General features: G+C 49.1%; 1 protein-coding gene across 1 annotated transcript; it reads left to right on the forward strand.

Annotated features, from left to right (window-relative positions):
* The first annotated feature begins 554 nt into the window (after positions 1-554).
* LOC137305857 (prolactin-releasing peptide receptor-like) lies at positions 555-1,637 on the forward strand. The gene has a single exon (XM_067974793.1). The coding sequence runs from the start codon at positions 555-557 to the stop codon at positions 1,635-1,637; it is 1,083 nt and encodes a 360-aa protein (XP_067830894.1).
* Positions 1,638-13,704: the final 12,067 nt, after the last annotated feature.

Consider the following 13,704-nt stretch of genomic DNA (forward strand, 5'->3'; position numbering starts at 1 on the left):
CAATCCAGTTATTTCAGTAGAAAGATGTTTCCAGGTAATGGAGGTGAGAGGCCCACCCCGGCAGGCTCACCACATTCGCACAGCCCACTGGAAGGTCACAGGGGGACATTTTAATGCAGAATAGAACAGATCTCCATGCGGCCCTAAAGAGAAACCCTAGAGCTCGGAATGGATATCAGTAATATCAAGGACCTGCTGATGGCTCTGCTTTCTCAGCACTCTCAATCTGCAGTGTCTTGTGGCAATGCCAGTGAAGACTGGACTGGGTGAGAAGGCCTCCTCGTTGTATGTCCATCTTCTTCAGATCTGAAACTTTGGACCCCCTCAGTCCAACGGGCTCAGTGGGTATATGCACCACCCAGTGTGATACCGAGCCACACATCCTGGGAGAGCCCCTGGCTTTTCACACTGGGGCAGCAGAGGGAGCTGTACACAGTAAAGTGATTAAGATGCTGCTCTTTATCTCAATGACGTTCCTTTATAAATGTTGTGCTTTATCCAGAAGGTCAAGACTGAAAGCTCATGAGGAGGAAACTATGGAGACGACCGCGACCATGGACAACAGCAGCTTATTCAATGGCAGTTTTCTGATGAACTTTGTTGGCACTGATTTACTCCAACAGTATAAGCCTCTCTTCATCCTGCTATACTGTGCTCTGGTGGCCGTGGCCTGCATTGGCAACACCTTCCTGGTTGGCAGCATCATCGTGGACGAGAAACTCCACAATGCCACCAACTTCTTCATTGGGAACCTCTCGGTCGCAGACCTCCTCATGTGCCTGACCTGTGTCCCCCTGACCCTGTCTTACGCCTTTGAGCTGCGTGGGTGGCTCTTTGGGAGGTTCATGTGCCACTTTGTCTCGCTCATGCAGTCCACCACGGTCTACGTCTCCATCCTCTCGCTGACAGCCATCGCAGTGGACAGGTACATCGTAGTGGCCTACCCCATCCGCCAGAGGGTCACTCTCGGCTGCTGCAGCCTCATCGTCGGGGCCATTTGGGTCCTGTCTGTGGCCCTGGCTGCTCCAGCCTCCATCTATGTCGCCTATGTGGAGCTCAAGGAGACAGGAAACGACATGAACATCTGTGAGGAGTTTTGGAGAGGCCTGGAGAAGGAGAGGCTGGCTTACTCCTGCATCGTGATCCTGATGTCCTACATGATCCCGCTATCGGCCGTGACCATCTCCTACTGCGCTATCACCATTCACCTCAAGCAGAGGAGCATCCCAGGGGCTGTGGAGCAAAACCAGGTCAAGTGGAACAAAAAAAAGAGAAAGACCTTTGTCCTCTTGCTCATCTCGATTCTGACTTTTGCCATCTGCTGGATGCCCCTCCAGATCCTGAACCTGATCAGCGACCTGGACGTTGACTTCACGATCATCGACATAAGATACATTAACATCGTACAGGTCTCCTGCCACTGGGTGGCGATGAGTTCCTCCTGCTACAACCCTTTCATCTATGCCTCGCTCCACCGCAAGTTCAGGCTTCAGCTCCGAGGTTACTTCCGCCAGTGGAAGAGGCACAGAAGCTTCCGGTCTGCCAGGTTCTGGCCCTCTCGCACCAGCACCAGCATGGTGTCCGAGAGTCCAAACACTGGGACTGACAACAGGTCCTACGTAATCAATATGCTTTGAGCTGGTTGAGTCCTCGCACAGCACGTTGTGCCCCAGTGTCTGGTTGCGTTGTTGGGAGGTCCACAGGATTTAGTGCGGCCTCTGTTTTGGTCATCGTCATGGCTTCTCTCGATTTTGTTTTGCCCATTTTTCTCCCCCCTCTCTTCTCCTGATGGCACTGATTGATCCGGAGGCGCCAGCTTCACCATCCTGTACCTCAACCCAAAGTGACCATCCTTCACGTGTGAGTCCAGACAATGAATGTCAATGTCCTGTGGTGGCCTCAGAAGTGGGCCCGATCCTGTCCCCACTCAATCTCCAGACCTGCGTTTGTTAACTGGGAGTCACCGGAGAGTGAGCAGGAATGAGAATCCTGCTGTTTTTCCCCCTCTTCCAAGCCCAGGGGCACTGAGGATGCCTCAGGGTAATCCCTCTGATTGAAATCAGGTCAATGTAAAATGGACCAATAGAAGTGGCAGTGCGTTGCCCCACTGTCAGCTGCCAGGAGACAGCACCACAAGTGCCCATTCCAAGGCACCTCTCATATAATAACCAAACCAGCGGCCTAATTCAACAAAAGATGCTTAAAATAAAGCAACAGGGTAGGAGGAGTAAGGAGGCCACTTACTCTTTGGAAAATAAGAGCCTAAATGGGGTCGGGGAGCAGAGGGATCTCAAGGGACAGATACACAAATCACTAAAAGTAGCGACGCAAGTTAACAAGGCCATAAAAAATTGAAAATCAAGCACTGGGGTTCATTTATTGAGCAATTGAATTAAAAGCAGGGAAGTTATTTTAAACTTGTATAGAACCTTGGTTAGACCACACTCGGAGCACTGTGAACAGTTCTGGTTTCCATATTATAAAAAGGATTTAGAGGGTGCAAAAAAGATTCACAAGGATGATACCAGAACTTAGAGGATATCCTTATCAGGAGAGACTGGGCTCTTTTCTCTAGAAAAGAGAAGACCGAGGGGTGACCTGATAGAGGTCTTTAAAGTTATGAAAGGGTTTGATAGGGTAAACGTAGACAAAATGTTTCCACTTGTGGGGGAGACCAGAACTAGAGGCCATAAATATAAGAGAGTCACTAATAAATGCAATGGGGAATTCAGGAGAAACTTCTTTACCCAGAGAGTGGTGAGAATGTGGAACTCACTCCCACAAGGAGTAGTTGAGGTGAATAGTGTAGATGCATTTAAGGGGAAGCTGGATAAACACATGAGGGAGAAAGGAATAGAAGGATATGCTGATAGGGTGAGATGAAGAGGGGAGGGAGGAGGCTCATATGGATCCTAAACACAGGCATAGACCAGTTGGGCCGAATGGCCTGTTTCTGTGCTGTAATTTCTATGTTATTACTAATGTCTATCAGACACTCTATACCCTGCGGTGCCCACCAGTCACGGAAGGCCTCCAGTGCACCGGCTGACAGCACATGTTCCCTCTCCAAGGCCACTCAGACATGGACAATACTGCGGAAGAGAGGCAGGCGCTCAGAGCGTCCCCACCCGCGGGTGCCACCTATCCCGGACCTGTAAATTGTCGTCTTGGCCAAGTGCAGGAGCAAACCCAGGAGAAGGCCCTCCGACTTATCCTCCCCGTCTCCCACACCAGGTGGCCGAGGATCAGGGGCGTAGGGCTGAAGAGCGGCCAGAAGTTGAGGAGCGGCCCCCTCAGAGAGTGATTGAAGCCGTGTGGCTCAGTACGATGCCACATGGTGCAGCTACTCACTCAGACAGAAGAAGGACCTTCTCTAGCTTCAGTTTTGCCACCAAAATATCCTGGTGCAAATCGCAAACAACACCAGACATCCCATAACCCCTCACAGGTGGGGTTAGAGCAGGAGTTAGGGGAGATGGAGGAAAGCATGGTCAAATACGTAGGTTTTAAGGAGGAATTTGATGGTGGGGTGAGATTGGGGACAATGGTTATGTTACTGGGCTAGTAATCCAGAAAACATGGGTTTAAATCCCCACCATGGGCAGTTTGAGAATTTGAATTCGGTTTAAAAGAAAATCTGGAAATAAAAATCCAGAATCAGTAACAGTGACCATGAGGCTGTCAGATTGTCGTAAAAATCCATCTGGTTCACCAATGTCCTTTAGGGAAGGAAACCTGCCGTCCTTACCCGGTCTGGCCTATATGTGACTCCAGTCCCACACTAATGTAATTGACCTCTGAAGTGGCCTAGCAAGCCACTCAGATTGGGGACGGGCAGTCATTACCTTCCTTGCCAGCAACACGCACATTCCAAGAATGAAAAATAATGTAGCATTACAGAGAGGTTTAGGAAGAGTATTCCGGAACAAGAGGACAAGAGGGTTGATAGGCAGAAATCTGGAACTCTCTCCCCCAAAATGCTGTGGGTGCTGGTGGAGAATTGAAATTTTCAAGATTGAGATCGATCGAGTTTTGTTGGGTGAGGGGGTATGGAGGGATATGGAGAAAAGGCAGGTAAATGGAGTTGAGGTGCAGATCAGCCATGATCTCATTGAAAGGCAGAGCAGCTCGAGGGGCTGAATGGCCTCTTTCTGCTCCTACGTTCCAAACTAGGAGGGCAGCTCAGAAATTACAGGATAAGTTGGACAAAATATGTAAGTAGGCAGAACAATAAGTGATAGAATTTAATATGGATAAGTGTAAAGTGCTTCACATAGGAAGGACAAATGAACAACACGCATACTCCATGAATGATGTTGAAAGCTAAGGGTGAACCTAATGGTCTTTGCAGATTCAACGCTAAACATGTCCAACCAATGTAGAGGAGCAATCAACAAAGCCAATATGGTTTTTCTACGTCGTCAAAAGAGTAGACTACAAGTCAGAGAAGGTAATGATCACACTGTACAGAGCTCTGTTCAGACCGCACGCTGAACACTACGCCCAGTTCTGGTCGCCAAGACACGAGGGAGACATTCAAACACTGGGGGCAAAGCAGAGAGAAGCCACGAGGCTCATCCCCAGTGTCAGGGGTCTGAGTTATGAGGAAATACTTGAGAAACTTGGGCTTTTCAGCTTGGAAAGGAGGTGCCTGACCTCGTCCTCACCAATCTACCTGTCACAGGTGCATCTGTCCATGACAGTATTGGTAGGAGTGACCAGCGTACAGTCCTCGTGGCGATGAAGTCCCATCTTCACACTGAGGATACATCCAACGTGTTGTGTGGCACTACCACCGTGCTAAATGGGATAGATTCAGAACAGATCTAGCAGCTCAAAACTGGGCATTCATGAGGCACTGTAGGCCATCAGCAGCAGCAGAATTGTATTCCAGCACAATCTGTAACCTCATGGCACGACATATTCCTCACTCTACCATTACCAACAAAACCAGGGGATCAACCCTGGTTCAATGAGGAGTGTAGAAGAGCATGCCAGGAGCAGCAACAGGCGTACCTAAAAATGAGGTGCCAACCTGGTGAAGCTACAACTCAGGACTACATGCATGCTAAACAGTGGAAGCAACATGCTATAGACAGAGCTAAGCGATTCCACAACCAACGGATCAGATCAAAGCTCTGCAGTCCTGCCACATCCAGTCATGAATGGTAGTGGACAATTAAACAACTAACGGGAGGAGGAGGCTCTGCAAACATCCCCATCCTCAATGATGGCAGAGTCCAGCATTTGCAACCATCTTCAGCCAAAAGTGCAGAGTGGATGATCCATCTCGGCCTCCTCCCGAGATCCCCACCATCGCAGAAGCCAATCTTAAGCCAATTTGATTCACTCCACGTGATATCAAGAAACAGCCGATATACCAAAGGCTGAAGTGCTGAAGACTTGTGCTCCAGAACTAGCTGCGCCTCTAGCCAAGCTGTTCCAGTACAGCTACAACACTGGCATCTACCCAACAATGTGGAAAATTGCCCGAGTATGTTCTATCCACAAAAAGCAGGACAAATCCAATCCGGCCAATTACCGCCCCATCAGGGTACGGTACGTAGTGGTTATGTTACTGGGCTAGTAATCCAGAGGCCTGGACTAAAATCCAGAGTCACGAGTTCAAATCCCGCCACGGCGGCTGGCGAATTTAAATTCAATTAATTAAATAAAAATCTGGAATTAAAATACTAGTATCAGTAATGATAGCCATGAAACTACCGGATTGTCGTAAAAACCCATCTGGTTCACTAATGTCCTTTAGGGAAGGAAACCTGCCGTCCTTACCCGGTCTGGCCTATATGTGACTCCAGACCCACAGCAATGTGGTTGATTCTTAATTGCCCTCTGAAATGGCCTAGCAAGCCACTCAGTTGTAAAAATCTCGCTAGGGATGGGCAATAAATGCCGGCCTTGCCAGCGACGCCCACATCCCGTGAACGAATAAAAAAAAAACTCTCAATCATCAGCAAAGTGATGGAAGGTGTCGTCGACAGTGCTATCAAGTGGCACTTACTCACCAATAACCTGCTCACCGATGCTCAGTTTGGGTTCCACCAGGACCACTCAGCTCCAGACCTCATTACAGCCTTGGTACAAACATGGACAAAAGAGCTGAATTCCAGAGGTGAGGTGAGAGTGACTGCCCTTGACATCAAAGCAGCATTTGACCGAGTGTGGCATCAAGGAGCCCAAGTAAAATTGAAGTCAATGGGAATCAGGGGGAAAACTCTCCAGTGACTGGAGTCATACCTAGCACAAAGGAAGATGTTAGCGGTTGTTGGAGGCCAATCATCTCAGTCCCAGGACATTGCTGCAGGAGTTCCTCAGGGCAGTGTCCTAGGCCCAACCATCTTCAGCTGCTTCATCAATGACCTTCCCTCCATCATAAGGTCAGAAATGGGGATGTTCGCTGATGATTGCACAGTGTTCAGTTCCATTCGCAACCCCTCAGATAATGAAGCAGTCCGAGCCCGCATGCAGCAAGACCTGGACAACATCCAGGCTTGGGCTGATAAGTGGCAAGTAACATTCGTGCCAGACAATGACCATCTCCAACAAGAGAGAGTCTAACCACCTCCCCTTGACATTCAACGGCATTACCATCGCCGAATCCCCCACCATCAACATCCTGGGGGTCACCATTGACCAGAAACTTAACTGGACCAGCCATATAAATATTGTAGCTACAAGAGCAGGTCAGAGGCTGGGTATTCTGTGGCGAGTGACTCACCTCCTGACTCCCCAAAGCCTTTCCACCATCTACAAGGCACAGGTCAGGAGTGTGATGGAATACTCTCCACTTGCCTGGATGAGTGCAGCTCCAACAACACTCAAGAAGCTCGACACCACCCTGGACAATGTTGTTGGTTGGTTGAGGGATAAATATTGGCCAGGGCACTGGAGAGAACATCCTTGCTCTTCTTCGAAATAGTGCCATGGGATTCTTTACATCCACCTGAGAGGGCCTTGGTTTAACGTCTCGTCTGAAAGACGGCACCTCCAACAATGCAGCGTTCCCTCAGTCCTGCACTGGAGCGTCAGCCTAGATTTTGTGCTCAAGTCTCTGGATTGGAGCTTGCACCCACAACCGTCTGATTCAGAGGCGAGAGTGCTCCCCACTGAGCCAAGATACTAGAAGGTCCCATCTTTAATTTCCAGTCTGTGCTGGGTTAGTTGATCTCAACCGGGGGTCTAAAATCAGGCTCAGCACTGCTGTATTAGGGAGAGGCCAATTTGCATGGGTTCCTGCTTCTGGTCACTGTCCAGGGACCCTCTGTTGAAAAGTGCTTGTACGTGGACATTGAGTGAGAACAAGATCAGACTCTACTGTGAGGCCCACCAAAGTCAAAGAGCCTGCTGTGAGTTACAAGAGAGCAGTTGAGTCCTGTGGAACCATTGCCCTAGCAAGAGTCAACACCTTCAGGACAGGAAGTGAGAAGATTATGAGAGAGGAAAGAAAAAATAATTCTGGTGGTTTATTCTTCATTTTTCCATGATGCGAATTGCTGTTTAGCTCGAACAGAGAAAAATATTTATTATGTAATTATGTGTCTGAATGTTTTCTGTCTGGTGCCAAATATTGTGCATAGCAGGACGGCCATGCAACTCAAATCACTTCTTACTGTTAAAGGAATTGAAGGGTGTGCCGATAGGGTGAGATGAAGAGGGGAGGGAGGAGGCTCGTATGGAGAATAAACGCTGGCATGGACCAGTTGGGCCGAATGGCCTGTTTCTGTGCTGTAAATTCTATGTAATTCTGTGTATGTTCTTTACTCCTGTAAATCTCAGCCACAGGAAGAGTTTTTCCATTTATTGTCGGACAGCGTCAGAGCGGGGAGCTCGGGAGATTGATGAGCTCCGGCTTAAGGGAGGAACAAACCCATCACTGGAAGAATGCTTACTTCCCACCGATTATCCAGCAGCACCTTGGGTCGCCAACGCTCCAGGATTGCCCTGGAGTCTCCAGGAATAGAGATTAATCTCCAGGACACCACTATAAGCAACACTCGAGAGAAAAATTATAGTGTTAAAGAAAATTATGTTTTTTTTCCTTTTTGTTTGAATGCTTTCATTTATGAAAAGTGATCTCATCAAAATGCATAAAATTCTTAGAGGGCTTGAGAGGGTAGATTCTGAGAGGCTGTTTCCCCTCTCTGTAGAGTCTAGAACCAGGGGGCACAGTCTCAGGATAAGGGGTCGGTCATTTAGGACTGAGATGAGGAGGAATTTCTTCACTCAGAGGGTTATGAATCTTTGGAATTCTCTACCCCAGAGGGCTGTGGATGTTGAGTCGTTGAGAATATTCAAGACTGAGATCAATAGATTTCTGGACTCTAGGGGAATCAAGGGATATGGGAATCGGGCGGGAAAGTGAAGTTGAGGTAGAAGATCGGCCATGATCTTATTGAATGGCGGAGCAGGCTCAAGGGGCCGAATGGCCTTCTCCTGCTCCTATTTCTTATGTTCTTATTAGTTATAAAAAAATCTAGGAGTTGGGGGGGCAAAAGACCATTTGTCTGACAGTCAAGAATCATCCCATTGAGCCATTAAGAGTCAGTTCGCTTTCCAATTGGCTGTGGGAAGGCAGGGCACTGTGAGGATGGACATGTTGGATGACCAATAGCTGGTAGCGTGGTGGGGGGAGGGCGGGGTCATTGGGAGGATGGACAGGTCAGGCGACCAATAGCAGGTAGCATGGGGGTGACGGGGCAGTGGGAGGTGGGACATTGTGTGATGAAACCTCCAGGAATACACCCAACCAGAGTTGGCGACCTGAGGTGCGTCTCTGCTGTCTGTGGAACGGTGCAGGATTCAGGTGAGTGTCTTGTCTCTCCCACTGAAGAAGACACATGGCAGGAAGTGACAGACATCACAACATGAAGAGGGAGATGAAACAAAATGGGAGAGAAAGACAGTCCAGGGAGAGCAAAAATGATTACTGAGCCGCTGAGAGTGGTGTGGAAATGCACTGGCCAGTGTGGCAGTGAGCCACCTGAACCAAAACGGCCCTGGGATCAATCCCTGGTCCATGTTGGGTCAGTCATTTTCAGACAGTGGTAGAATTGGTAGCCAAGGATGGATCGGGAGGGTGGGGGGTGGAGGATCAGCCTGGGCTCCCACTCGTGATCAACTATCCAGTGACTCTTGTTTGGAAGGAAAGTACGAGCATGGCAGGGAGGGCCAGAATCGAGCTCAGCCGTGATGCCCCCCATGATCAATTATCCTGGAGAGAGGCTAACTGTCTGGGCTGGCACGTGAAAGGGTGGGCACTCAGGGGACAACTGTTGCTGCCAGAAAGAGTCAGGAGACAAAGAAATGAAAATACAGGGTTTGGGGCAGTGAGAGGACGTTGAGTGGTCCAAAACCTGCTTCTTTGACGTTGACTTGTGTATTGTCCCCTCCTCCAGGAGCGTCCATGAGGATCCCTGTTATTATTTAAATGTGTTATATGTTGCACTGGTGGTTTGGTTTTGTTGATGTTGAATGTGTTTGGAGCCCCCTGATGTCGTGCCCCCCTGTGCCATTTCACCTCAGGTGTCAGTGTTTCAATAAAGGCTTTAAGATGGGACGTGCTCTCCCCTTTGTTATTTCATCCCACGCTGCGATGTCACTTCCTGCGACTCTGCGTACCTACGCACAGGCCCGAGGGGCTGAATGGCCTACTGCTGTCCCCATATTCCAGCGCTGTCCTAATAGACGTTGCCTGCAGTGATGGCTCAGCGGTGAGTTCCAAGGGATGGACCGGCCTGGAGGGGTCCCAGGTTCCATCCCTAGCCCGTGGTTGAGTTCTGATCTCAGCCTAGGGCAGAAGTCGGGGTGCGACAATTGTCCTCAGCTCCTTTGGGCTCAGGGGTGGGGATGGGGGAGGGTTTCACATCCTGACCATTATCCAGTGACCCCCCCCCCCTACTGCACAGTCTGCGTTTCGTGGACTTCAGGTGAGAGCTGGATCGGGCTCGGCTGCAATGCCTCATACAGTCGAATAGCCTGCTGCCACTCACTGTCTGGACTCACGCGGGCGGAGTGGCCACTTGGAGTAAGGTGCTACAGTGCAGCCGGCGTCCCTGGAACCATTGGCCCAGTAAGAGCCAGCGACTTCGGGGGACAAAACTGCTCCCAAATGGACAGCACAATGAAGAACACATGGCAGCTTCTGATTTAACGGCTGAACCGGACAAACAAGAGAAGGCTGAGGGGTGACCTGAGAGAGGTCTTTACAATTATGAGGGAGTTCGATAGGGTAGATGTAGAGAAGGTGTTTCCACTTGTTGGGGGAGACCAGACCTAGGGGTCATAAATATAAGAGAGTCACCAATAAATCCAATAGGGAATTCAGGAGAAACTCCTTTACCCAGAGAGTGGTGAGAATGTGGAACTCGCTCCCACAAGTTGAGGTGAATAGTGTAGATACATTTAAGGGGAAGCTGGATAAACACATGAGGGAGAAAGGAATAGAAGGATATGCTGATAGGGTGAGATGAGGTAGGGAGGGAGGAGGCTCGTGTGGAGCATTAACACCGGCACGGACCTGTTGGGCCGAATGGCCTGTTTCTGTGCTGCAGATTCTATTTAATAGTTGACAGATTCCTAATGAGAAAATCCCAGTGACAAAAATAGCTTAAAACTACCCGACTGACGGGGGTGGGGGGCTGGACACTGACACTAACCTTTCACCTCCAGGTGGGGTTCAGATCTAATCTTCGGTGACCCCCCCTCCCGCCTCCTTTGCACCGGCTGTGGGCATCGACATGAATTAATTATCAGACCCGATCGGCTTAGTGTCACCCACAAGTCCAGTGCAGAACTCAGTTGCACTCTGTCCTTTCTTCCCATGAGAATGTTAATGCCTTTGAGCCGAATTTACTCAGCTTTATCATAAAGCTTTTAAAAAAACAATGTTTAAAGGTCACCAGAGAATCTGCCAGTAGAATCGCTTCAAAGATTCTCTGTCAGCAGAACCATTTTGTATTCAGCTGTCATTCGGCGGGTGTCTGCTTCTCATTTGTTTTCCCATGTCCCAAACCGTGGGACGCTGGCAGGCCTCCATCCTCCCCGGGTACTCTGTAATCGCAGAGGCACAATGCCCGTACGGTGAGAAGAGTTGCCTCATTTATCCCCTCGTTCCCTCCGCTTTCACCCCACCTCAACACCTCACCCACACAGCCATTCCGCACAGGGAGCGGTGGCAGGATATTCGACTGTGTGGGGCATCGTGTCCAAGTCTGAATTCATCCTCTTCCCCACTCCCCAACATCCGTACAAATGCACGCTTTCCAGCTGGAAAGTGATGAGTTGGGGGAAGGATCTCCCTGGCCTGATTTCACACCCCTCCACTCCTCAACCCCAATGGCACTGATGCTAAGTGCACCCACCACAGCTGAGGTCAGGCCGGGGTTCGAACCTGGGGACCTCCTGATCTGTAGGGCTTAGTAATACACCGGGTGACTCCTGTATTCAATGGGCCATCAATCAACATTGGGATTGTTCTCCTCAGAGCAGAGGAGGTTAAAGGTTAGAGTTAGGATTTAATCGAGGTGTTCAAATTTATGAGGGGGTTTTGATAGAGTAAATAAGGAGAAACTGTTTCCAGTGGCAGGAGGGTCGGTAACCAGAGGACACAGATTTAAGATAATTGGATAGATGAACCAGAGGGGAGATGAGGAGAATTTTTTATACGCAGTGAGTTGTTCTGATCTGGAATGCGCTGCCTGAAAGGGCGGTGGAAGCAGATTCAATAATAACTTTCAAAAGGGAATTGGATAAATACTTGAAAAGGAAAAATTTGCAGGGCTATGGGGAAAGAGCAGGGGGAGTGGGACTAAAAGAGCCGGCACAGGCAAGATGGGCTGAATGGCCTCCTCCTGTGCTGTACTATTCTATGATCAGGAGTAGGAATCACAGCTAACGATTTTCCACGCTAATAATCCAGAGAACGTGAGTTCAAATCCCCACCATGGCATTTGACCCCGCTAGAATCATACAACACAGAAAGAGGCCATTCAGCCCATCGTGCAGGTGCTTGATTGACAGGGTCAATCTCGCTGACTCAGTTGTCTCCAAATAAATTACGTATTTTTTTAAAATGCTTGCGTTGGGCATGGAATCTTCCAGAAAGCCATTTGTTTTCTCCCGGGGTAAATAATTAGATTTGGCTTCGGTTGCCACGGTGACGGTGCTTGTTGTTGTAATCCTGGTGACGAGCCAAGGAACGGCAGGCGGTGGGACAGTTACAAGAGAAAGGTATTAATATCCATAAGTAAATCCACGTCAGAGTCTCCATTTAAGGCCTGTGAGGGAGGGATGGTGGCAGAGAGGGAGGCCGATTGGCATTCTCTGGCATCTCATTCACCGTGGGTAAAGGGGAGTTTATGGCAACCAATCTGATGGCCTCTTGGGTAAATCGGACCACCCGGTGTATGACTGAGCTACAAGCCCTGGTGGGCTGCCTAGGGTAGCATTAGAGCATCTAGAATTGGACTCAGTGCCCCTAACAAAAAAGGAAGGAAGAACTTGCATTTATAGAGCGCCTTTCACAACCTCAGGACGTCCCAAAGCTCTTTACAGCCACTGAAATAGTTCTGAAGTGTAGTCACTGTTGTAATGTAGGAAACCCTCAGCCAACTTGCCATCTGTACAGTCATACCCGAGCAGGCGACTGGCAGGGGGAGAAAATAGTTTTGCTTGTTTTTTTTGCCGAGCGATCTTTAATTGATGGCGAGCTTGGCGCACACAATACATTTCCCTTCTCCCCGCTGTGAATAAGTGTAAACTCGTTGTAAGTTAGGCCATCAGCCTCTTCTGAAACAATGTAAATATTTGTTTCATGTTTCTGTAAATATTCCATGATTTGTGTGTGGAAGGATGGGATTGGAGACTTAAATCAAACTGAACTTGGACTTTTGTTTTAACAAACGTTATCTGAAGTGAGGTGAGTTGTCGATTTTGTCCCCAGCAGATTTACAGAGCTGCAGCCCCTTCTCCCATCACCCTCTGTGCTCGCTGACCTACATCGGCTCCCGGTCCAGCAACGCCTCGATTTTAAAATTCTCATCCTTGTGTTCAAATCCCTCCATGGCCTCGCCCCTCCCTATCTCTGTAACCTCCTCCAATCCTACAACCCTCCGAGATCTCTGCGCTCCTCCAATTCTGGCCTCTTGCGCATCCCCAATTCCCATCGCTCCACCATTGGCGGCCGTGCCTTCAGCTGCCTGGGCCCTAAACTCTGGAATTCCCTCCCTAAACCTCTCCGCCTCTCTCTCCCCCTTTAAGATGCTTCTTAAAACCTACCTCTTTGACCAAGCTTTTGGTCACCTGTCCTAATATCTCCTTATGTGGCTCGGTGTCAAATTTTGTTTGATAATTGGTCCTGTGAAGCACCCTGGGACATTTTACTACATTAAAGGTGCTATATAAATGCTAGTTGTTGTTGGTTATTGTCCTTAATCGCTGGGTGGGTTCTGAGCCACACGGGCCAGAAAAAGAGAAGGACCGGGCAGGACAATCGCCAGTGCAGTGGTTTTCAAACCATTCTGCGTGAGGACTGCCCCCCCGCCCCACCGCCCCGAAAACTCTAACACACACCTGGGACCCCTGGAAAATATCGATACACCACTGTGGACTCGCTGACTGAATTTCTGACGTACAATGTCAAATACTCAAACATTGTTCTAGAAAATTTTGATTTAGTCAGTGTACAGA

Source organism: Heptranchias perlo, chromosome 41, assembly GCF_035084215.1.
Source record: "Heptranchias perlo isolate sHepPer1 chromosome 41, sHepPer1.hap1, whole genome shotgun sequence".
In the NCBI taxonomy this organism is placed as follows: Eukaryota; Metazoa; Chordata; class Chondrichthyes; order Hexanchiformes; family Hexanchidae; genus Heptranchias; species Heptranchias perlo.